Consider the following 26,322-nt stretch of genomic DNA (forward strand, 5'->3'; position numbering starts at 1 on the left):
TAGCTGACTGGTAACTGGGCTGTCCTTGACACCCCTTTTTCCCAGCACCCACCTAGCTGGTCAGCATACCTATGGGACATTCTAATGATGGTAACGTGTAGGCAACTGGTCACACAAGCTTATGACTCAGGAGAAGGAACTGGGAAGGGGCAAGAATTGGTATCACTTGCATCCATCAGTCACGCAAATGTGATCTGGATAAGGTTATGGAGCAGGTGGAGTGAGCAGAGAAAGAGGGACTTGGGGAAACCCTACAGGGTGGAAATTCTGAGCAGATGGGCCAAGAAAAGTCACTGGTCTGAGCAGGGGGCTGGGTGCTGAGCAGCCCTAATCCTTGCCTAATCCTCGAGGTGAAGACACAGGAGAACCCGCTTCAGCCCTTCTCTAGCACAAACCAGCACTTGTGGTTTGCTCTCGAACTGCAACCTCCCCGGGCTGCAGCAACTGTGGGCCGAATCTGAGCTGGCGTCCGGGTCTAAACGCCCAGTCTGGAGGTGAGGCAGGTGGTTCTCCGGGTGTAGAGCAGGGCCCTGGGCCTCGAGGCAGTGTCCTGACCCTTTGGGGTACAGTGGGATGGAGCACTGAGGCAGGGGGCCAGCCAGGGCACAGGCTGCATGCTCTCTCAGGGAAACAGAGGTGCCAACCTGGACCCTGGTTCTGAGACTTATTCCGAGGTTGGAATTGAAGCTGCAGCTCCGAGGGCACCAGCGAATCATCACTTCCCACGAGCAATGGTAATAGTGAGCTCGGGGCAACTAAAGCAAGTTCTGGGCATTGGAGGGATCCAATATATGGCCAGCCTCAGCGAGAAGCCTGGGCTCCCCTGGTGGCTCAGATGGTAAAGCATCTGTCTGCAATGCGGGAGACCCAGGTTCAATCCCTGGGTTGGGAAGATCCCCTGGAGAAGGAAATGGCAACTCACTCCAGTACTCTTGCCTGGAAAATCCCATGGACAGAGGTGCCTGCTAGGCTACAGTCCATGGGGTTGCAAAGAGTCGGACATGACTGAGTGACTTCACATTCATTCATTAGCGAGAAGGGACTTAGAAACCGGGTAAACCGGAGCTGGGGGGCCGCGGGGGCCTTAAGACCTGAAGTTGAATAGATCATAAAAGCCAGGAAGGGACAGGTTTGGAGCACACTGCTTATGAGTTCTGTGAATTTGCCAAGCTATACTACCTCTCTGTGACTTCGTTTCTCCACTCTAAACAGGAGACAATGCGGGTACCTACCTCCCAGGTTTATTGTGAAGATGAAGTGAGCTAGTATCTGTAATATTTCAGAGCAGTGCATGTCACACATGATAACAACTGGAAAATGAAATACATTGTATCCTTCACATCTCACCTAACATGCCACTTCTTCAGGGAAGCCACTGAAGATACACCCCTCCCCCAAGACAAGGCCAGGTTCCCCTTCTATATGACCTCACAGTACTCTGTATTTCTCCTTCATCGCAGTGATCAGAAATACAACTAAATAACTAATCATTTTACTCTACCCCAAAGAGAATGGAAACTTTATGCCATTCGAAACCATTTCCACATTAAGGGCTGCTATACTTTAGCACCCAGTGCAGTGTTTGGCACATAACAGGTTCTCAGTACATACTGTTGAATGAGTGAGTGAGTAAATGAATGAAATGGGATTGCGTCTTCTGAATACCCAGCACGTGGCACAGCCTGATGCAAGAGCTACTCCTTAGATGATGGGTGTGTTGGACCTCGAACTTCACTTGAACTCTCAAGAGAGTCCGAAACTGAGATGACTCTCGTTTAGTCTGAAGCTAAAACGGGACGTGGGTTTTAGCACCACACAGGTGTCAGTTACAGCCACGGAAGCTGACATGGGTATATTAGGAAAAGGATCAACCAGGGGATGGCACAGACACGGGCCAAGGAGAAGAGACATGCTGCTACAAATCCTGGCGGCCCTGGCTCGCCTTTTGACCCCTTTGGGTCCCTTTCGTTTCTGGGTCGTGGAGGGGAAGGCTGAGATGTGGAGAAGGCTGGCATGGTGGACTGCAGGTGGCTGGCTCAGTGGAGAGGTTTTTTCCTAGCAGATAAGGAAACATTGCACTAGGTTAACAACAGGCACGGCTTCACAGGTGCAAAAAATGGCTCCACGTCAGCCCTGAGCCCTGAAGAGCATGTGGGGTGAGGAGCAAGTGTTGTCAAGAAAAGTCTTGGGAACAGCCATGTTTGAGAGATACACAGAAGAATAAATTCCTGGGAAGGAGATTGAGCACAGCTGAGCAAGGCAAGGGGATTTTCTTGGATTTTGCTCTAAAATCCAAGAACACTTCTGGAAAAGACTGAGCACTAGAGGTAATCTGTCTGCCAATGCAGGGGCTTCCCAGGTGGCACTAGTGGTAAAGAGCCCACCTGTCAATGCAGGAGACGTAAGAGATGCAGGTTCGATCCCTGGGTTGGGAGGATCCCTTGGAGGAGGCCATGGCAACCCACTCCAGTATTCTTGCCTGGAGCATCCCATGGACAGAGGAGCCTGGTGGGCTAAAGTCCATGGGGTCACAAGAATTGGACATGACTGAGCGACTTACACACACACAGACACACACACTTCTCAAGAAGCTAAAGCTCAGAGAGAATAGGAATTTTCTCATAAAGGAAGCAGTTTTCTCTACATCTGATTGTCTCTGTTAGAAAAGACACAAAGCAGAGAAAAGTGAGGGAAAAAATGTGAAGGGCAATGACGATGAGCTGACAGCCCACATGTTTATGCACAGTTCAAAGTGATCATTATAAAAATCTATTAGAATTTAGTCAAATGCAAAAAAATGACCTATAATAAACATATGATAAATGTTTGAATTGTCATACCTTAGTATCTTCTTCAGACTCTCCAGGCATATCTACTTTGTACCTTATTCTCCACCCCAATTATTTCATTAAATCTTTTTTTTTTTTTTTTGGTCATGCTATGCACCTTGCAGTATCTTAGTTCCCTGACCAGGGATTGAACCCAGGCCTTTGGCAGTGAAAGCACAGAGTCCTAACCACTGGACAACCAGGGAATTCCCACATTAAATTGTTATACAGTTCTCAGAATGGAATTTTTATTTATTCCTATTTAACAGGTGTAGGCTTCCCTGGCAACTCAGTGGTAAAGAAGCTGCCAGCCAATGCAGGAGACACAGGTTCAGTTCCTGAGTTGGGAAGATCCCCTGGAGAAGAAAATGGTAACCCATCCCAGTATTCTTGCCTGGGAAATTCCATGGACAGAGAAGCCTCGTGGGATAGAGTCCATGGGGTTGCAAAGAGTTAGATATGACTTAGCAACTAAATAACAACAATTTAACAGGTGAGAAAACCTAGAACTAGAAAAGTGAATGACCTGCCAAGCATCTTACAGCAAGTGAGGGATAGGGCTGGGACTGACCCTGATGTCCAATGTTCTCATAGAATTTTTTCTTTCATTTTTTTCTGAGGTTTAATTTTAACTAATGAATTTTTAAATGATGAAGGTAACATCAACCCAAATCTTGAATTATTTGTAATGCACAAACTATTTTTTGTAATTGTAGGTGAAATAGATTATTTTCACCATGGCAATGCCTTCACCCTTATTTATGGTCTTTTTCTTGAGTTCTTTTTCCTTACCAGTTTAACAAGTCACTTCTGGTTTGGCTAAAGTGCAATCCTAGCACAATAATGTTTCAGCTTGCAAGGAAGAACACCCTTATTGAGTTGATAGAACTCCACCAACTGGATTAGATCCGTAAATCTTGTATGTCTCATCTAGGGTGTGGAACATCTCACCACCATCTTCCACTGGTATAATTTGAAAGTGCTTTATTTTTTGTCCATGACTCATTGACAGTACAAAAGTTTTGGGGTTACTCTGACTATCCCATACCAAGAACACTCCATCCACTAGACCTTATGAATAATTAATTGCTGAGCTTCCTCTCTAGAAATTTTGTGGTGAAACCATGGTTAGGACTGATGGATAGCCATGTTTGTGGCAGAGCTCTGTGAAGACGCAGTGGGGCTACCGTGACTGCCCAAGCGTAAACATCCTTTTTTCCTCCAAGCTAGTCCTTCTTCAACTGCAACGGAAAGGGCTTCAGTGGGATTTTCTATAACTCTGGTTTTCTGGCCTGAGAAGTCCATTGCTACCAGGGACTTCTCTGATATACTTCTCATGGGAGATATACTCTGAGAACTGTAGCCACTTCTGCCTTGATATGGATGCATGTAATTCCGGTACAGCTGCATGCCATACTTAAGCAATCTAACCTCGGTCACCCAGCACATCCTACTCTGCTCTTCTTCTGCACAGAGCATTTTCAGGTCTCGGGGCCCTCCTGCTTTGTTAGACTTAAAGCAGAATCCATAGTTAGTCAGTGCTCTGTGTTTTGTTTTGTTTTTTTTCGCCTGCCAGTGACACATAAATATCGCTATTGCCAAATTCGCTGAAAAGCTGCAAATGCCGTGGTTCCTTTGATGTCCCTTTAGTAGAAAAATATAAACCGGATCTTCTTAAAAGGAAGTAAATCCTTTTCCAGGACTTCTTTCCCTGTTCTTTTGAATGTAAGAAGCCATGGATTTCAGGATATGTGCTTGAACTTAGAAACATCTGCAAAATCTGTGTGGGGGATATGTCACCATTGGTTTCAGTTGCAAAAGACACCATATGCTCTGGGAAAAAACAGATTGGGTTTTTTAAGAATTCATATTTGGCATATTTTTTTCTAAAGTATAGCTTATTTTCTTCTTCCATCTCCCAGTTAGATAGCACTTCAGTCACCAGCTCATGGTCTTCTATTGTTCTTTCTAGACCTACATGAGGAAGGTGCTCAAAAAGGGTCTAGCTGTGGTCATCAATGTAGTGATTCTTCAGGATCAACAGCTGGCAAACATCTCGGGCAGTTGTGTCACTGGGTACCTCTAAAGCTCTGCTGGTTTCATCCTCACTGCATACTTTAATTACCTGTTTTTTCCTTGAATTTGCTTTGGGAAACAGGCCTGCTGACAACACAGATGTAAATGGAGAGCAGCATAGCTCAGAAAAGGGTTTGGAATAGGTGGCATTTCCGAACATCAAGATCTTTCTTTTTTCTCCTGTGTGCGGCACAGCCGCGGGTCGCGTCCGGAGCGGGCAGGAGCGCCCGCGCGAGCAGCCAGGGGCCCGGCGCCAGGTCCCGGGCTTCGCCCCTCCCCTGGGCAGGGCCGCACACCTGGGCGGCCAGCGGCGAGTCCCGGCAGGCGCCCGACTCGCGGCGCTCTGCCCATCTTGCAGGGAAGTGGTCATTGTCGCCGGCCGGGGGCTCGGGCGTCATGGGAGACCCGGCGCGGGAGGAGAAGGAGATCGGGCGGCGGGAGGCGAGGTGCCGGTTCGGCAGCCCGAGCGCGCTGCAGATGTGGGGGCCTCGCCGCCTGCGCTCTGGACCCGGGCGGCTCAGACGCTCGGCCGAGCGGTAGGCGAGGCCAGAATTTTTTTTTTTTTTAAGTTAAATCTATTATTTTTATTGGTATAATTTGTACACCACCAGCAATTCACCCTTCTAAAATATATAACTCAGTGATCTTCAGTATTTTCACAAGGTTGCATAATCCTCGCCACCATCGAGTTCCGGGACATTCCACCACCCCAAATAGAAACCTTGTCCCCATCAGCAGTCACTCTCCTCCCCCCGCCCCTGGCAACCGCTAATTCACATTCTGTTCCTGCCGATGTGCTTAGTCTGGACGTTTCATATGAATGGACTCATAAATACATGGTCATTTGCATCTGGGGCTTCCCTGAGAATTCAGCTGGTAAAGAATCCACCTACAATGCGAGAGACCTGGGTTCGATTCCTGGATTGGGAAGATCCCCTGGAAAAGGGAAAGGCTACCACTCCAGTATTCTGGCCTGGAGAATTCCATGGACCATATAGCCCCTGGGGTCACAAAGAGTCGGACACAACTGAGCGACTTTCACTCACTCACCCCATGTGCATTCCGGCTTCTTTCACTTAGCAAAATGTCTTCAAGTTTCATCCATGCTGTAGCAGGTATCTCAAGATTTACGAGTCAGGAGACAACTTAAACATCTTTAACCAAGTCCTCTTATTTTACAGATAGAGAAACAGAGGGCTACCTCAGCCCACATATTTAGTGACACCCAAGTCCTCTCCCTCTTAATCCTGTGTTTGTTTCTACCATGCTACGACTACCAAGAGATTCCACAAACATGAGAAATATCATATTAATTTAACACATCTGATGTTAGAAAAAACATAGGTAAGAAAATCTGATATTTTATGAAAGGTTTTCCATTTCTGTAAGTGAAAGTCGCTCAGTCGTGTCTGACTCTTTTCTACCCCATGGACTATACAATCCATGGGATTCTCCAGGCCAGAATACTGGAGTGGGTAGCCTTTCTCTTCTCCAGGGGATCTTCCCAACTTAGCGATCGAACCCAGGTCTCCTGCATTGCAGGCAGATTCTTTACCAGCTGAGCCACAAGGGAAGCCCATTTCTGTAAGGAATCCCATAAATCATTGACTTGATGTGACACCTGAATAGCACCTGATGTGCCTGTAGGGAAACAGGGCATAGCTGCCACAACATATTATGTGACTTAAAGTTAGATTTTACTTTCTATCTATAAAGGTAACTATTGAAAACATAAGGTTGGAATTACCCTTAGTGAGAGTTCCAAGTTTTCTCCTCCCCACAGATTCATGCCCTTGTCGTACTGTCCAATTTCATTAAAATAATGCCTACTTATAGCAAAAATTCCTCCAGCCATTGCAGGTGACCTACAAAGGACACACAGACATTAGATTGATTCCATATGTGCAGGCGTTACGGATTTTAGCCAAAGTTATATTGAATATAGCGAAAACAGTTAAAAACTAGAAAACACCCATGTTAGCTTCAAAATTATGTTCATATACATTTAAGTATGTACTCATTTAATTCTCATAACAGCATGTGAAATTATTCACCAGACTTATGGAGAAAGAAATAAGGTTCAGAGAGGTTAAGTAACTCTTAGAGGATCACACAACCCTAGCTAAATTAAAATAGAGGCAAAGATGAAGGACTTGCTAGGCTATGGTGTTAGAAAATTGACTCATATAGTTTGTGAAACAAAGAGGGTAACATTAAAGGAGAAGTGAGCCTGGAGTCAAAGTTATTAGAAAATGTGGGAAGTGATCTGGAGAAAGTCTCTTGAGAAACAGCCTCATAAATGCAGTTAGAAGCCCTAACAATGAGATTATTCTCACATTTAGAAATATATTTTCCAAGACTAATATCCAAGGAAAATGACCTTCTTCTCAACCTATAAAATTATAGACAGAAGCCCTTGGATAAATATTTTATATATGAATTTGGCAGACTGACTTTTTCTGGGCTATCCACAGTGCTAGTATTCTAATCATTGATCAACATGCAACTGATCCCTGAGAATCATGTCTACATTTTAAAGCTGGACAGCTGAAATCTGAGGGATATGAACCATGTGGTATTCTGCACCGGGATGAGATGCTCAATTCAATTCAGTTCAGTTCAGTCGCTCAGTCATGTCCGACTCTTTGTGACCCCATGAACTGCAGCACGCCAGGCCTCCCTGTCCATCACCAACTCCCGGAGTCCACCCAAACCCATGTCCATTGTGTCGATGATTCCATCCAACCAGCTCATCCTCTGTCATCCCCTTCTCCTCCTGCCCTCAATCTTTCCCAGCATCAGGGTCTTTTCCAATGAGTCAGCTCTTCACATCAGGTGGCCAAAGTATTGGAGTTTTAGCTTCAACATCAGTCCCTCCAATGAACACTCAGGACTGACCTCCTTTAGGATGGACTGATTGGATCTCCTTGCAGTCCAAGGGACTCTCAAGAGTCTTTTCCAACACCACAGTTCAAAAGCATCAATTCTTCAGCACTCAGCTTTTTATAGTCCGACTCTCACATCCATTCATGACTACTCGAAAAACCATAGCCTGACTAGATGGACCTTTGTTGGCAAAGTAATGTCTCTGCTTTTTAATATGCTATCTAGGTTGGTCATAACTTTCCTTCCAAGGAGTAAGCATCTTTTAATTTCATGGCTGCAGTCACCATCCACAGTGATTTTGGAGCCCAGAAAAATAAGTCTGACACTGTTTCCACTGTTTCCCCATCTATTTCCCATGAAGTGATGGGACCAGATGCCATGATCTTAGTTTTCTGAATGTTGAGCTTTAAGCCAACTATTTCACTCTCCTCTCACTTTTATCAAGAGGCTCTTAAGTTCCTCTTCACTTTCTGCCATAAGGGTGGTGTCATCTGCATATATCTGAGGTTATTGATATTTCTCCCGGCAATCTTGATTCCAGCTTGTGCTTCATCCAGCCCAGCGTTTCTCATGATGTACTCTGCATATAAGTTAAATAAGCAGGGTGACAATATACAGCCTTGACGTACTCCTTTTCCTATTTGGATCCAGTCTGTTGTTCCATGTCCAGTTCTAACTGTTGCTTCCTGACCTGTATATAGGTTTCTCAAGAGGCAGGTCAGGTGGTCTGGTATTCCCATCTCCTTCAAAATTTTCCACAGTTTATTGTGATCCACACAGTCAAAGGCTTTGGCATAGTCAATAAAGCAGAAATAGATGTTTTTCTGGAACTCTCTTGCTTTTTTGACGATCCAGCAGATGTTGGCAATTTGATCTCTGGTTTCTCTGCCTATTCTAAAAACAGCTTGAACATCTGGAAGTTCACAGTTCACATACTGCTGAAGCCTGGCTTGGAGAATTTTGAGCATTACTTTACTAGCATGTGAGATGAGTGCAATTGTGCAGTAGTTTGAGCATTCTTTGGCATTGCCCTTCTTTGGGATTGGAATGAAAACTGACCTTTTCCAGTCCTGTGGCCACTGCTGAGTTTTCCAAATGTGCTGGCATACTGAGTGCAGCACTTTCACAGCATCATCTTTCAGGATTTGAAATAGCTCAACTGGAATTCCATCACTTCCTTTCAATTAAAGAAACAAAACCTACCATGTTCTATTATTACAGACTTTTAGAAACAAGATAAACAATGAAATATTTCTCTTCATGAAGCTTGAGAAATCAAAGTGATAATCTCTGCAGGCTTCCCCCTGCTCCCACTACCTCTATGCTATTTCTCCATTACCAGAAGAAATCTCACCGGATAGGTGTAGTGGGTCCTTCTGGTCCCTCGATCTCATAAGAGAAAACATGATCCCATTTAAATTCCAGATGCCAGTTGAAAGCTCCTCTCACAATAGGAGAGGGCTGGTATTCCAGGGATAGGTAATCAATGACATCTATCAGAGGACACACCACCGTTTTTGGGTCCTTGGCAATGGCATTCAGCAAGGGCTCCAGCCAGACTTTATTCACCTCACAGTGGCTATCCAGAAACACTAGAACGTCCCCTGGGGAGGCAAAAACAGGTGAGTATTAGCCCATGTGTAGGAAACACCTGACAATACAAATTGAGTTTCAATGCAACAAGTATTTATCCAACACTTACTATGAAAGTGAAAGTGAAGTTGCTCAGTCATGTCTGACTCTTTGCGACCCCATGGACTATAGCCCACCATGCTCCTCTGTCCATGGGATTGCCCAGGCAAGAATACTGGAGTGGGTTGCCATTTCCCTCTCCAGGGGATCTTCCCAACCCAGGGATCAAACCCAGGTCTCCCGCATTGTAGGCAGACACTTTACCATCTGAGCCACCAGGGAAGTTTGGCTATTAAGGTGCTTTCAGTTTCCCTAGGAGGAGGTAAGAAATGTATATTTGATACTGTATCAAAAATGCAGGACAGTGTGTGCCACTGATATTCAGAAGGAGCTGGTGACTGTGGGTTAGAGCTGCAGTCCCTAACCTTTTTAGGCACCAGGGATCAGTTTTGTGGATTTGGGGAAGACAATGTTTCCATAGACCAAGGGTGGGGTGAGGATGGTTTCAGGATAATTCTCATAAGGGACATACAACCTGGATCCCTCGCATGCATAGTTCACAGTAGGGTTCGTGCTTCTGTGAGAATCTAATGCGGCCACTGGTCCGACAGGAGGAGAAGCCCAGCGATGGGGTGCAGTTGTAAATGCAGATGAAGCTTCGCTCACTTGCCCACCTCCTGCCGTGCAGCCCTATTCCTGACAGGCCATGGACCGCTACCTGTCCGTGGCCCAGGGGCTGGGAACCCTGATCTGCTTGCTCTCTCACCCAAACACATTGCCCGGGCAAACCCTGCCATCAGTAGAGAGACTAACACAGATGCAAATGTCCTTGGTTCCGCAGCTCTTCTTCCGCCCTTTTGATTCCCTGGTGAGAAGCCAACACCAGTTCATTCCTCTTCCCCCCGGGATGTTTCTGGTTTTGCTGTGCGAATGTTTGAGGATGCGCTGAGCCCCCAACACAGGAAATAATTCACATCAAGTTCCTCTCACCAGGCTTTAGCAAGCAGCTTTATCCAAAAATCCTAATTCTGACAACGTGACTGAAGGTAGCTGAGTTCTCTTACTGCTTCTCAGATATCTATTTCGGAATTTCTTTATGGTACTGTGTCAGACCTGGAGGAGGGCATGGCAACCCACTCCAGTATTCTTGCCTGGAGAATCCGCATGGACAGAGGGGCCTGGCAGGTACAGTCCATGGGGTTGCAAAGAGTCGGACAGGACTGAGCCACGGAGCACACGGTGTCAGACAACTCACCTTGGAATATAATACCTGTTGTCTTCATGCCTCGATCAAAACCGAGCTAAAAAGAGCCTGACACCTTTTTCCAATCAACACTTTGCATTTTTCATTAAAATAGCTTCTATGACATTACATCACACAAACATTTAAAAAATCACGTCAGCTAATTTGATAGGTGAAAAATACCATCTGGTTCTCCAAAGAAGATATACAAATAACCAACAGGCACATGAAAAGATGCTCAACATCATACCTCTTTAAGGAGACGCAAGTTAAAACAGTGAGGTACCACTTCATACCACTTCACATCTATCAGATTTAAAACAAAAAAGAGAAAATAATAACTGCTGGGAGGATGGAAAAATCAGAACTCTCACACGTTGCTGTGTGGTGTGGTAAGTCACTTCAGTCGTGTCCGACTCTCTGCAACCCCATGGACTGTAGCCCACCAGGCTCCTCTGTCCATGGGATTCTCCAGGCAAAAATACTGGAGTGGGTTGCCATGCCCTCCTCCAGGGGATCTTCCTGACCCAGGGATCAAACCTGCACCTCTCACATCTCCTGTATTGGCAGGTGGGTTCTTTACCACTAGTGCTACCCAGGAAGCCCAAAATGGCCCACCTGCTGTGGAAAATAGTTTGGCAGCTCCTCAAAAAGTTAAACAGAATTACCATGTGACCCAGAAATTCCACTCATTGGCACATTTTAAAAAGAATTCAGGGGACTTCCCCAGCAGTCCAATGGTTAAGATTCCATGCTTCCAAAGCAAGAGGCACAGGTTCAACCCTTGGTTGAGGAACTAAGATCCTGCATGCTTTGAGAACAACAAAAAAATTAAAAAGAATTCAAACGTACCCATGTATATGCATATCTATAGCAGTACTCCTTATATTATCCCAAACATGGAAATAGCCCAAATGTCCACCAACAGATGAGTAAAGAAACAAACCACATATACACATACAATGGAATATCCTCCAGCCATAAAAAATGAAGTACTGGTACATGTACATGACTCTCAAAAGCATTATGCTGGTGAAAGAGCCAGACATAAAAGGTCTGATTTCATTTCAGAATAAGTAAATCCACAGACAGATGAAGACTGGTAGTTGCCAGGGGCTGGGAGAAGTGGAAATAAGAAAATTTCCCTATTTATGGGTGTGGGGTTTTCTCTTGGGGTGATGAAAATATTTTCAAACAAGAGGGGGTGATGGTTGTACAACATGGTGACTCTGCTAAATGCTATATGCCCAGATTAACTTCCTAACTTCTCCTGAGAATCTAAAATCACTGAAGGGCCAGAACTTCCCCAGTGGCTTGGTGGTAAAGAATCTGCCTGCCAATGTAGGAGACATGGGTTCGATCTCCGGTCTGGGAAGACCCCACATGCCACGGGGCAACTAAGCCCGGGCGCCATAACTACTGAGCCTGTGCTCTAGAGCACCCTGAGTTGAAACTACTGAAGTCAAAAACTACTGCACTCACATGCTGCAACTTCTGAAGCCTCCACGCCTGGAGCCTGTGCTCGCAAGAGAAGCCACAGCAGTGAGAAGCCTGCACACTGCAGCTAGAGTGTAGCCCGTGCTGGCCACAACTAGAGAAAAGCACGTGTGCAGCAACAAAAATAAACAAACAAAATAAACAGCCAAAAACAAACAAACGGATTTTAAAAAAACAAACACTGAAGGACACTAGTTCAATGGGCCTGATAAAGGATCTTTCCCATCCTTCCTCCTTAAAAAACATATCTGTGAAGTGTTCACAAGTGAATTGCTCACTGAAGTTAAAAGTCAGGAGAAATATTCTTCATCTTCCCTGAGTGGAAGCTTGCTTTCTGCTTTCCTGCAGCAACCTTTGTAGCCGTTGTCCAGTTGCTCAGTCGTGTCCGACTCTTTGCGACCCCGTGGATTGCAGCACACCAGGCTTCCCTGTCCTTTCCCATCTCCCAGAGTTTGCTCAAACTCATGCCCAATGAGTTGATGATGCTATCCCACCATCTCATCCTCTGTCGCCCCCTTCTCATGCCCTCAATCTTTCCCAGCACAACCTATTCCCACAACTTCTCTAGGAATAGCGTTTTGCAAGTTTTGTTTTCATATTTAAAAACAAACGAACAAATGCTGTGTCAATCTCTCTCAATATTTTCAGTCTCTTTCTCCCCTTGTTTCATTTTATTTTCTGCTTTTCCTTAGAGTCAACATTTTTACATTTAAACATTAGTTTGTTGTTGTTCACTTGCTAAGTCGTGACTGACTCTTTGTGACCCCGTGGACTGCAGCATGCCAGGTTTCCCTGTCCTTCACTATTTAATATAGCTCATTATATCTATTTTAAATATTCTCGATTTGGTCTCTAAGGCAATTATTTTTAAGGTATTAAATGTTTTCATTTTTATTAACAATAAAATTGTTGTAAACAATAATATTTTATTTCAGTTTATTGTATTATGTTATGGCTATCTTTCTTAATTTTTTTGTTTTGAGATTGATGTTTAATAATGTGGTGCACAAAATCTAGTTATGGGGAGTTTACAGAGAATCTCTTTGTGCTTAAGTGTATGATAAACTTTTATAAAATATCCAAGCATTTCCACTTCATTCACACCATAAATCTGTTAAACATGGTCATTTGGATTTTGTGAAAAAAATTCAAGTGACTCTGCTATTTGAATTTCTTTTTTTTTGTTTGTTTGCTATGTTTCCATGACCAGTAGTGTGGTAATACTATTCATTGCCATGGAAATCAGAATTTGAGTGTTTGTGTCCTGAATTATGTGACCTGGAGCAGGTCTTTAGTCTTTTGGGGAGATTAGTTTCTCTAGCTGGAAGATAAGGATGATGAGTTCTAAAATCTCTGAGAGACTTCCCACTATGAATAGTCTGTATTTTCATTACTTTTCCCTGTATTTCTCCTACTTTTATTTTACATATTTTATCATTTTGAAGCATATAATTAAATATCTATGTTTTAATTTCTTATTTATTTGTACTACTCACTGTCTGGGCTTCCCAGGTGGTGCTAAGCTGTAAAGAACCCGCCTGCCAATGCAGGAGATATAAAAGATGAAGGTTCAATCCCTGGGTCAAGAAGATCCCCTGGTGGAAGGCATGGCAACCCACTCCAGTATTCTTGCCTGGAGAATCTCATGGAGAGGGGAGTCTGGCAGGCTACAGTCCATGGGGTCGCAAAGAGTGGGACGTGACTAAAGCGACTTAGCATGCACACACGTAATCACTTTCTAATAAGCTATTGTTTAATACTTAATGCTTAAAAAAGAGTGCTCATAATGACCTCATTCAATCATTGCAACAACCATGTTAGTTATATATCTTTGTTCCCATATCATGGAATAGGAATGTGGGGTTCAGAGAAGTGACTTGCCCAAGATTCCAGAACTGGTAATTGGCACATACCAAACTTGAAATGAAGGCTCTGCTTCAAAACCCAGTGCTTTTTGTTCTGTCCTCCATTACCTCCCTTGGATGTTTGTGGCAGAGACTCAGACACTGCCCTCTGCACCACATGAGTAAACATGTTAACAGGTTTTGGGAATTAGGAGGACCTCCTTGGGGAAGGGCATTCTTCTGTCTCCCATAGGAGACAACAAAACCGTCTCTCGTTCTGTGTGATGTTCAAGTGACACCACAAGCTCTCAATGGCGTATTCGGTTTTGCTAACCTGTTGCCTTCAGCATGGCAGTTGAAACCTACACCTCATCTCTGCCCTCTTGGCCTCTTGATGACCATCCAGGCCAATTCAGTGGAAGGGGCTGCATTCTCATTGCCAGACTGCCTTGTATTTATTCCCCCAAGCCCCCTGTTCCACTGTGGACTACCCTTTCACTCTGTCCACAGTTCCCTTATTCAAAGTACATTTCCGGACTACCTTAGTGGTCCAGTAAAGAACCCACCTGTCAATGCAGGGGACATGGGCTCATCCCTGGTCTGGGAAGATTCCACATGTTACTGGGCAACTTTAGGGAAAGAGCAAATTAGCCAGGATGGAGGTGGTCAGGCTCTCTCGCCCCATGCCTCTTGCTCTCACCCCACATTTTGCAGATGCATGGTTTTGTAATAGCTGAGATCACTTGTAGCACTGTGTGTGTGCATCACGATGTCCCTGCTTGGCCACGGGCCACTTTTGTTCTGTAAGCTCCCCCTGAAAGGCCTCTGAGGCTGCATTATGGCTGCGTCCGCTGGGTCAACCATGAGAGAACACAGCGTGTCTGCTGCTGGAGCTGCTGGGCCGGTCAGGAGAGAATAAACGTGTCTGCAGTTGCTTCGGCTCCTTGAGTTTCCTTTCGGCTTCCTTGCCCGCACCTCGCCTACCCTGGCTTCAGTGAAGGGTGTGCACGCTGAGATTCAGCAAGACAACAACTAAGCCCCTGACCAGCAACTACTGAGCCCGTGTGTCCCAACACCCTAGGGCCTGTGCCCCACAAGAAGAGAAGCCACTGAAATGAGAAGCCCACACATCACAACTAGAGCATAGCCCCTGCTCGCTGCAACTAGAGAAAAACCCTCAAACAGCAAGGAAAACCCAACACAGACAAAAATAAGTAAAACTCTTTTAAAAAACAAAACCCTTAAAAAAATAAATTTCCCTGCACTAAGTTCTCCTGCAGACCTCCTTGTCTGATGTAACCCTGACTCTCCCAAGAAGATGCTGTTTCTCATAGAAAGTCTCTCCTCGTCCTCCCTGACCACAAGAATCCTTGGGTTCAGGACAATGCCAGCATTTCCTAGCTACTTATGGCTGCTTCCAAACCATAACATTTCTGCTCCCATGCAAAAAAGTCCCCTTTCCTTTTTATTCAGGCCATCTAATTAGAGCTTCTCTTTCTCAATTTTTCTCCACTTTGCAAAACTCTAGCCTTCGATTTCTTCCTGATGCAGTTAAACCCACCCAGCAGGGGTCATTTGCCCTCCTGCCAAGGACACAGCACAGACTCATCACAGCTGTCTCAGTTTGAGGGCAGCTTCGGTCATCACATAGGCAGCGTCACCCACAAGGGCGAGTGGACAGGCAGCCATAAATATTACCAAGAAAACCCCATCAGAGGCAGGATGATAGAGAAGAACAGGACCTCGCTGTTTTGTACAGGGTGATTTCGAACGGCCTTTCTGATAACATGCCACTGAACCAGAGACCTGAACAAAAGTGAAGTAACAGGTCACGCAGGGGACTGGAGGAGGAACATTCTAGGTGGGAAAATCACACGCAAAGAAAGGCTCTGAGATAGGAGTAAAGCTGGCATGTTTGAGGAGCAGCGAGAGGTCAGTAACACCAGGGGAGCGCAAGGCGAGGTGAGTGATGAGGGCAGGGCTTCCCTGGTGGTCCAGGGGTTGAGAGTCTGCCTGCCAATGCAGGGGACACGGGTTCAATCCCTGGTCTGGGAGGATTGCACCTGCCACAGAGCAAGTAAGCTTGTGGGCCGCAGCTAGCGAAGCCCACAGGCCTAGCGCCCAAGCTCTGCCACAAGAGAAGCCGCTGCAACGAGAACCCTGCCAACAGCAACTAAAGAGTACCCCTGCTCACCACGACTAGTGAAAGCCCAGCAACAACAAAGACCCGTGCAGCCAAAAATAAATGAATGAAATTGAAAAAAAAAATAATAATGCAACGTGAAAAGCAAACATTTTTTTAAAATGTAGAATATCATCAGGATCTTAGAGTAAGGAAGAACTTCTCAAACTAGAGACATAAAAATCATAAAGAAAAATATTGATGAATCTGATTATTTCATTATTAAGTTAAAGCTAGCGGCCATGACTTTTTAAATGAATTTCACTTCTCTCTTCCTTTCTACTTTTCCTTTTAGGTGGCACCATGTGGCACGTAGGGTCTTAGATCCCCCACCAGGGATGGAACCCAAGCTCTCAGTGAGCTCAGAATCTTAACCAGTGGGCCACGAGGGAAGTCCCAAAGCTATTGGCCCTTAAAGTAAACCTCCAAAATGCACAACAGCTCCTATGCAGTCAAAGTTTCTTTCTACTCATTTAGCTCTACCCTCGTCAGCCAGAAGGGAAATACAGAGTGGAGGGGAACAAACCAACTTCCTGCACGCCTTGGTCAGGAAATGTGGCTGAAACAGTCATGGGCCATTCCTACCGAAAGGAAGGCAGGAGAGTCCTGCGCGGCCCTGTGCCCAGCAAGAGGAAGCGGATTTTTTGGTAAACTTCTGTTCAACTTCCCTGGTAGCTCAGATGGTAAAGAGTCTTCCTACAATGCGGGAGACTCTGGTTTGATCCCTAGGTCGGGAAGAGCCCCTGGAGAAGGAAATGGCAACCCACTCCAGTATTCTTGCCTGGAGAATTCTCTGGATGGAGGAGCCTGGCAGGCTTGGCAGGCTACAGTCCATGGGGTCACAAAGAGTCAGACACAACTGAGTGACTAAGACTTCTGTTCAACGCAAGACACCATCAACAAAGATGGGAAGAGCAACCACAGACTGGGGAATGATATTCGCAGTGTATATATATATAACACAGGAGTCATATCACAAAGGCACCTTCAAATCAATAACAAAAGGACAAACAACCCAATCAAAAAACTGACAAAGGATATGAACAGACCAAATTCATAGAAAAATCTATAAACAATCTATAAAAATATGAAAAAATACTCCCTGTTGCTAGTAGTCAAGAAAATGCCAAGAAAATAAAGGATACAGCTTTTTGACCAAAATTTCGTCAAAGACTAGAATGATTGGGCTTCCCTGGTGGCTCAAATGGTAAAGAATCTGCCTGCAGTGAGGGAGACCTGGGTTCGATCCGTGGGTCAGAAAGATTCTCTGGAGGAGGGCAACCCAATCCAGTATTCTTGCCTGGAGAATCCCCATGGACAGAGGAGCCTGGTGGGTTACGGTCCGTGGGATCACAGAGAGTCAAACACAACTGAGCGACTAAGCACAGCACAGAATGATTGGTAATAAATAACCAGTGTCAGCAAGGCTCCAGGGAGAGGGTCCTCTTATACCTTGTGATGGAGCTGTTAATTGGTGCCATCTGTTTTAGGACAATTTGGCACCATCCATCAAAATTTAAAATAAGACTCCCCTTCGGCCCAGCAATTCCACTTTTAAGAATTTATCCCATAGGTGCAAGCATTAATTTCCACAAAGGTGTAAGTACAAAAATTGCCAGTGCAATTTTTTTTTTCAGTAATTGTAAAAAATAAAAGTCAGGAAAGGACAAGTGGCTATGTCAAGGCTGTATATTGTCATGCTGCTTATTTAACTTATATGCAGAGTACATCATGAGAAACACTGGGCTGGAAGAAGCACAAGCTGGAATCAAGATTGCCAGGAGAAATATCAATAACCTCAGATATGCAGATGACACCACCCTTATGGCAGAAAGTGAAGAGAAATTAAAAAGCCTCTTGATGAACGTGAAAGAGGAGAGTGAAAAAGTTGGCTTAAAGCTCAACATTCAGAAAACAAAGATCATGGCCTCTGGTCCCATCACTTCATGGGAAATAGATGGGGAAACAGTGTAAACAGTGTCAGACTTTATTTTTTTGGGCTCCAAAATCACTGCAGATGGTGACTGCAGCCATGAAATTAAAAGATGCTTACTCCTTGGAAGGAAAGTTATTACCAACCTAGATAGCATATTAAAAAGCAGAGACATTACTTTGCCAATAAAGGTCCATCTGGTCAAGGCTATGGTTTTTCCAGTGGTCGTGTATGGATGTGAGAGTTGGACTGTGAAGAAAGCTGAGCACTGAAAAATTGATGCTTTTGAACTGTGGTGTTGGAGAAGACTCTTGAGGGTCCCTTGGACTGCAAGGAGATCCAACCAGTCCATCCTAAAGGAAATCAGTCCTGGGTATTCACTGGAAGGACTGATGCTGAAGCTGAAACTCCAATACTTTGGCCACCTGATGTGAAGAGTTGACTCATTGGAAAAGACCCTGATGCTGGGAGGGATTGGGGGCAGGAGGAGAAGGGGACGACAGAGGATGAGATGGCTGGATGGCATCACCGACTCAATGGGCATGGGTTTGAGTAAACTCCGGGAGTTGGTGATGGACAGGGAGGCCTGGTGTGCTGCGATTCATGGGGTCGCAAAGAGTTGGACACGACTGAGCGATTGAACTGACTGACTGACACAAATTATGAAATCCATATGGAATACTATACTATTCTGGAAACAAAAACTGAGGTAACTATCAGGCATTGTCATGGGAAAAGCTACAAAACATTAAACTGAAATGAAAAGAGGAAGTCTCAGAACAAGAGAGATAGTACAATTCCATATATTTAAAAGCCCTTAAATCTATGTGTGTGTGTCTATGTGTACGTGTGTGTATATATACACATACATATGTACACACACATGCATATTAATGCATAGAATCAACGTTCTGAAAAGACACACATCATTCCATTTTAGTGGTTTGTACTGAGTTTTGGACAGTTCCTACGTATTATCTGGTAGAGGGCTTCCCCCAGTGGCTCAGACAGTGAAAGAATCCGCCTGCAATGCAGGAGACCTGGGTTGATCCCTGGGCCAGGAAGATCCCCTGGAGAAGGAAATGGCAACCACTCCAGTTTTCTTGCCTGGAGAATCCCATGGAGAGAGGAGCCTGGCAGGCTACAGTCCATAGAGTTGGACAGGACTGAGCAATGCAGTTAAGTAAGACAATGTCTCAATTGATCAGGCCAAAATAGACAAAAAAAAAAAAAAAAAATTCCGATTTTGCTTTTAGTTGGCCTTCTACTCAATAAGGAAATAGCCTTGCTAAGGAAGGGAGACATTTCCTCAGATTGCCACATGGCCGGACCCTTAAACATCACCCCTCACCTTTGGTCCTAGGTTAATTTTCTGGGAACAGCCCTCTGATTACCTGGGCTTCCAGGAAGCTCGATCATCGGGATTCCCCTCGGGACTCATTCCCTTGCTGGTATCCCGTGTCTCACAGCTCAGGAACTGCCCTTAGTGGAGGACGGGGCTGCTGTCCCAAGGGATGCCGGAGGCCAGATGGGATCCCCTGCTCCTGGCGGCTGAGACCTCCCTTCACGAGAAGCTGCCCCAGGAGGTCCCCCAGCTTTGGGATCTTCTGGAGTGTTCACTCCAAGGCCACGCCCTCCTGGGGGGCCCCCTGCATGTACAACTCCATCCCAGTGTCTGTACCTGGGGGGCTGGTCCTGTAACAGGAGGCTGAGCTTATGCCTCCCACCCCCCCAACAATGGATAACTTCTATTTGTCTTCTATTTGAAATAACAAATTAACATCTTGAAGCAGAATACTTTCAGAGTCAAAGATTAAAGACTCATAAGACTGAAATATATTCCCACTCTTCTGTTTATGCCATGGAGACACGTGAGGATGGTTTCTACATGGGCAGGAAGACCTCTGGGACACAGACATGGGGTCCTGTCTGGAGCAAAACCTTCATACCTGAAGCATGTGATGCTCCGGTCATCCTTGCTCGAATCAGCCCCTCTCTCTTTTTGTTTCTTATTAATTTAATCTTTCCTCGAAAAATTTCCAAGTGATAGTCGAGTTTCTCTTTCAAATCATCTGGAAAAAAGAGTCAACATTGGACAACTGCAAAGTATATTAACCAGTTTCTCATAATTAAACCACTTTCTCGTAATTATGAGAAATTAAACCAGTTTCTCATAATTTCGATTGATTCTTAAAAACTGCTATTCTGCAGATGTTCCAAACTTAAAAAAGAAAGTTTGATTGAATGAACATGCACAAAATGTGCACAAAACGTGAACAAAAGGAGATTCAGCATTGAAATCAACTGTGAATATTCTTCTGTGTTGCTAGTGAAATACTCCTTTTTTTTTTTTTTTAACATTTTGGCCACATTTTGTGGCATGTGGGCTCTTAATTCCCTGACCAAGGATTAAACCCATGCCCTCTGCATTGGAAGCACAGAGTACCAACCACTGGACCACCAGAGAAATCCATGAAATGCCTCTATTTTAATATATCATTATTAAAATTTTAATAGAAAAAAGCATATATTATGGTGCTTTGGAGCATTCTGACTCTATTTATAACAGTTGTGCCTGGGGGTACTAACCCCCAGGCCGGTTATCAACCACTCAAGTCTTAGCTTTCTCATCAGTGAGAAGGCAGATCTAACATAGTCCTTGCAGGCCTGCAGTGAGAAGAAGAAATATATCACCAAGCACAGAGTCTGACACATAACAGTCACTCAATACTCAGAGGTTAATATGATGACGATAAAGGAGGTCCTTTCCTTCTTGGAAGGAAAGCTATGACCAATCTAGACAGTGTATTAAAAAGCAGAGACATCACTTTGCCCACAAAGGTCTGCATAATCAAAGCTATGTTTTTTTTTTCAGTAGTCATGTATAGATGTGAGAGTTGGTCCGTAAAGAAGGCTGAGCGCCGAAAAATTGATACTTTAGAACTGTGGGGCTGGAAAAGACTCTTGAGAGTCCCTTGGACTGCAAGGAGACCCAACCAGTCCATCCTAAAGGAAATCAACCCTGAATATTCATTGTAAGGACTGATGCTGAAGCTGCAGCTCCAATACTTTGGCCACCTGATGTGAAGAGCCTACTCATTGGAAAAGACCCTGATGCTGGGAAAGATTGAAGCCAAGAGGAGAAGGAGGTGGCAGAGGATGAGATGGTTGGATGGCATCACCGATTCAACGGATGTGAATTTGAGCAAACTCTGGAAGGTGGTGGAAGACAGGGGAGCCTGGTGTGCTGCAGTCTATGGGGTCACAAAGAGTCGGACATGCCTTAGGGACTGAACGACAATGAAGGAGTCAGTCTCTGGTGAGACGGATACCGACGCCTCAGAGGTCAGAGAATCTGGGGGCTGGGGGTCAATACAGGCAGGTTCACTATAGTCTTGGCAGAAGAATAAAAGAAATCTCTTTCGTTGTCTGTGAATAGAGTGCCAGGGCCCTGCTCAGAGGCAGATTGCAGGCTGCACAGCCACCCTTGCAGGGTAGGGGCAGCATCTCAGATCGGATGCCTACAAATGCCCTCCACCGTCCAGGACTCAGAGGAAGTCTGTGCGGCAGCCGTGGGAGGAGACAGGCTGTTCTGGCAGCGGTCCTCACTGATGTGAAGTGGAGGCTTCGAGTCATTCAGGAGATGGCCATGCTGCTTGTGTGCAGCCAAGAGGGACCAGGACTATGAGAAGGGTGGATGGCAGCAGGTCGGCCCTGGACATGCCTCTCGTGTGACTCAATGGAGGTGGTTGTCTAGGCTCTCAGCCCCTGCCATCCCAAGCTGAGGGACTCCATCACCAGTACCCACTGGTATGAGCCAGAAAAGACTAGCTTCAGTTCAAGAAAGTTCTCCTAGAGCCCACAGGAAATCATCGTGGGTTAAGAGTGGGGGTGCTTCAACCCTGAGCACCATCAGGACACCTAACACCCCATTTCCTGCATTTCCTGTGTTTGAGGTTCTGTGTGGGTCCAGGACTAAGCTCCTTGGTGGTGTGGGTGAAATGATCACCCATCAGGTGGCTGTGGATCCCGGAGAAGCAGAGTGTCTGGTCCAACCATCTCTCAGCCATCAGCGGCGAGTCCTCTGATGCCTGAAGAACATCTGGGCAGATCTCCAGGTGTGTCTCTGAACTCTCGGCATAGTTCTGAAAGGCTGGGGCCCCTGGGGAGCTCCTCAGTCCTCCTGGGACTGCACGTCCATGGCAGGATCTTCATCCTTTGGGTGAGATGTTAGACTTCACAGTCCAGCAAAGATCCCCCTGCTGCCTGCTCATGGCTTTACTGGGGCCTTTTGCCCCACATGTGGCCAGATGTGTTGTTCAGCCAGATGAGGAACCTAGCCATCCTTCCACATCCCCTCCCACGCACAAAACCAGAAATGAACAGCACTGGACTCCTCGCATTCAGGTGGGTCCTACACAGTTCAGTTCAGTCGCTCAGTCGTGTCTGACTCTTTGTGACTCCGTGGACTGCAGCACACCAGGCCTCTCTGTCTATCACCAACTCCCAGAGCTTACTCAAACTCATGTCCATTGAGTCGGTGATGCCATCCAACCATCTCATCCTCTGTCATCCCCTTCTCCTCCTGCCTTCCAACTTTCCCAGCATGAGGGTCTTTTCCAATGAGTCAGTTCTTCGAATCAGGTGGCCAGAGTACTGGAGTTTCAGCTTCAGCATCAGTCCTTCCAATGAATATTCAGGACGGATTTCCTTTAGGATGCACTGGTTGGATCTCCTTGCAGTCCAAGGGACTCTCAAGAGTCTCCTCCAGCACCACAGTTCAAAAGCATCAATTCCTTGGGCTCACCTTTCTTTGTAGTCCACTCTCACATCCATACATGGCTACTGGAAAAACCGTAGTTTTGACTAGATGGACATTTGTTGGCAAAGTATTGTCTCTGCTTTTTAATATGCTGTCTAGGTTGGTCATAGCTTTTCTTCCAAGGAGCAAGCATCTTTTAATGTCATGGCTGCAGTCACGATCTGCAGGGATTTTGGAGCCCAAAAAGCATAAAGTCTCCCACTGTTTCCATTGTTTCCCCATCTATTTACCAGTAAGTGATGGGACTGGATGCCATGATCTTAGTTTTCTGAATGTTGAGCTTTAAGCCAACTATTTCACTCTCCTCTCACTTTCATCAAGAGGCTCTTAAGTTCTTCTTCACTTTCTGCCATAATGGGTGGTGTCATCTGCGTATCTGAAATTATTGATATTTCTCCTGGCAATTTTGATTCCAGCTTGTGCCTCATCCAGCCCCGGGATTTCACATGACATACTCTGCATATAAGTTAAATAAGCAGGGTGACAATATACAGCCTTGACGTACTCCTTTCCTGATTTGCAACCAGTCTGTTGTTCCTTGTCCAGTTTTAACTGTTGCTTCTTGACCTGCATACAGTGCCTGGCCAATGAGTGAAATTCCTAAATGGAGCTGACACTAGCTTGAGTTCCATTCCACTTTTTTTTTTTTTTGGCTGCACTGGTCTTTCTTGCTGTGCACAGGCTTCCTCTCTTGTGGCGAGCAGGGCTCTACTCTCTACTCGCAGTGCGCGGGCTTGTCACTGCGGTGGCTTCTCTTGTTGCAGAGCATGGCCTCTAGGCATCCAGGCTCAGTAGTTGTGGCACACAGGCTCGGTTGCCCTGCAGCATGTGGGGTCTCCCCAGATCAGGGGTCAGACCTGTGTCCCCCGCACTGGCAGGTGAATTCTTAACTGCCGAACCACAAGGGAAGACCCCATTTCACTTTTGAGTTGATGCATCTCGGTTGCTTCTCCAAGGGTAAACCTCCTCTTCTTTTCTTCCCTTGCCTGCTCCTCTTCCTTCCATTTCTCCTCCTCTTTTTTCTGTCCCAGCCTGTAGTGGGTCAGATTCACAGTAGATTAGGTAGACCTTTAGGTAGTATCCAATATGCATGCATTGCTTCCATGAGAAAAGAACCCCACAGGCAACCTGCAGACCCCAGAGAGCTTATCCTTTATCTGGGTCCTCTCGGCTTGCCTCAAGTTTGGAATTAAGTTGTAAAATAGACAACTGAGTTCAAATGCTAAACAGAGCTCTAAAGATTTTGTTCTAGTGTTCTAGTTCTTTAAAATCAGTGAACATGAAGGAATAAACCCTGAAGTGTAGTTGGTGTGATTAGAATTCTTTCATGTAAAGCACCTGGGTTGGGTCATTACCCTACATTAAGTCTTGGAATCATTCCCCATTTTCTCCAAATAAAATTCAAACAATGTCTTCATGAGGGGCTACCTTTTTACATTTCTGGTTTTATGCCCACCCCATCCCTCCTAAAACTATGCTCATACATAAATTACGTGAGTCCTTTCCCAGTGATGCAGTGGTAAAGAAATCCGCCTGCCAAGGCAGGTGACCCAAGAGACACAGGTTTGATTCCTGGGAGGGGAAGATCTCTTGGAGGAGGAAATGGTAACCCACTCCGGTATTCTTGCCTGGAAAATTCCATGGACAGAGGAGCCTGGTGGGTGACAGTCCATGGGGCCGCAAAGAGGAGGACTCGATTGAGCGCACACACACACACACACCCTACATAAAATAAAAAACTATTCCAAACTCACCATATTTTCTGTTGCCTCTGGGCCATTTTCTCTGCCTAAAATACTTTTTCCTTCCCCTTCATCTATGTAATCCCAACTCATCTCAGTTCAGATGTCACTTTTGAAAAAAATGTTACTTTCTTGAAGTAGAGTTGATTTACAATGCTGTGTTAATTTCTACGGTACAGAAATTTCTACTGTTAATTTCTACTGTAGTGATTCAGTTATGCATATTCTTTTTCATATTTTTTTCCATTATGGTTTATCGCCAGACGGTGAATACAGTTCCTTGTGCTATACAGTAAAAGCTTGTTGTTGACCCATCCAAGACATCACTTTTTCAACATCATCCATGACCTCTAAAGACCGGCTTGCCCCTACGTTTATCTCAAGGAAGTGCTAGCCACTCCATTAGCCCAACCAGAAGGTCAGGGACCAAACTCTCACATCACCATCAGTGCTCCAAAGTAGTGCCTGCCTCGACACCCACCAAAAATGTTTTTTGTATAAAATAACTCAAGTGCCACAGAGATAGCACTGACTTCAAAGATGATTAGAAAGATGGTTAGCATTCTCTCTTACCAAAATCACTCATGTCATCTACCAAAATAATTTCTTCAAGGATATACTGTGAAGTGAGGGTCATGATGCTGGACAGTGTTCGAAACAAGGCACTAAATTCTTCATTGTGGAAACAAATGATGATGCTGGCAGTAGGTAGTTTGGCTGGGTACGTTTTTTTCCGACACCTGCAGAAAGAGGAAGAAAATGATTCATCTAAAAGCATTAGATGTTTTGAGGACTCGTCGAAACACTTTATACAAATTTTTCCTCTTTATTCTTTTAATTTATGATTATGATGATAAGATGACAGTACTTTTAAAACACAAAAATTAAGATACAAAAATTTCTTTAAACGTCTTATGCTGTTCTAATATTGTCTAAATCATTCCCCCCTTCTTAATGCCTGTCATAATTGCTTTTTCCTGAGACTCTGTTTTGATAAAATTAGTCCTACTTTGAATATAGTATAAACATAAATTATACCTATATTTTCATTTCTATTATAAAAATCAATTAATAAGCTTATACACATTAAAAGGTTCAAATTAACTTTATTGTCCTATCTTCAAAGAAAATCCATGTGCTATTTCTACACTTGTATAGTCTGTTGCAACAAAGAAATGTAATAATGGAGATGGTGTAATTAGATTTCTTCCAAGGATCTGGCAAAAAATGTTTTATTATTTTTTTGTGCACTTGAGAGAAATATGGACTCTGAATTTTAGTAATATTAGTTTTTAGCTATTAAGCATTGTTTGGATTGCTACCTTATTGGGTTGTATTTTGAAATATTTTGGTTGTAAATGATAACTGGAACTAGCTTAAGCTTAAGAAAGAGGTACGCTGTAAAGGGGACCCAAATGTCCCACAGGACCTGGTGACAGGCATGATCCTGGAGCATTGAAGAGCAATTCTAACTAGAGGTTTGAAAGTCAGTCTAACATGCTCCGTTACTGCTCTTGTCTTTTCTTTCTTTAATATTTATTTATTTGGCTTCCCTGGGTCTTAGTTGTGGTGCGCTGGATCTTCAGTCTTCCTTGCGGCATATGGGTTCTGCAGCTGCAGCATTCGGGCATGCAAAC

General features: G+C 44.9%; 1 protein-coding gene and 1 pseudogene across 2 annotated transcripts in view; both read right to left on the minus strand.

Moving 5' to 3' along the window:
• The window catches only part of GALNTL5 (polypeptide N-acetylgalactosaminyltransferase like 5), a 57,941-nt gene that overhangs the window by 7,762 nt on the left and 23,857 nt on the right, over positions 1–26,322 (minus strand). For both annotated transcript variants that reach the window (XM_020909950.2, XM_020909949.2), the window contains 4 exons: positions 25,259–25,425; positions 20,071–20,193; positions 9,145–9,394; positions 6,652–6,769 (listed from right to left, as the gene is read on the minus strand). In XM_020909950.2, coding sequence (XP_020765609.1) covers positions 6,652–6,769; positions 9,145–9,394; positions 20,071–20,193; positions 25,259–25,425 — 658 coding nt within the window. The remainder of the gene's footprint in view (positions 1–6,651; positions 6,770–9,144; positions 9,395–20,070; positions 20,194–25,258; positions 25,426–26,322) is intronic.
• On the minus strand, positions 3,071–5,274 carry LOC110148059 (growth factor receptor-bound protein 14 pseudogene; annotated as a pseudogene).

The sequence above is a fragment of the Odocoileus virginianus genome, chromosome 1 (genome assembly GCF_023699985.2).
Source record: "Odocoileus virginianus isolate 20LAN1187 ecotype Illinois chromosome 1, Ovbor_1.2, whole genome shotgun sequence".
NCBI lineage: Eukaryota > Metazoa > Chordata > Mammalia > Artiodactyla > Cervidae > Odocoileus > Odocoileus virginianus.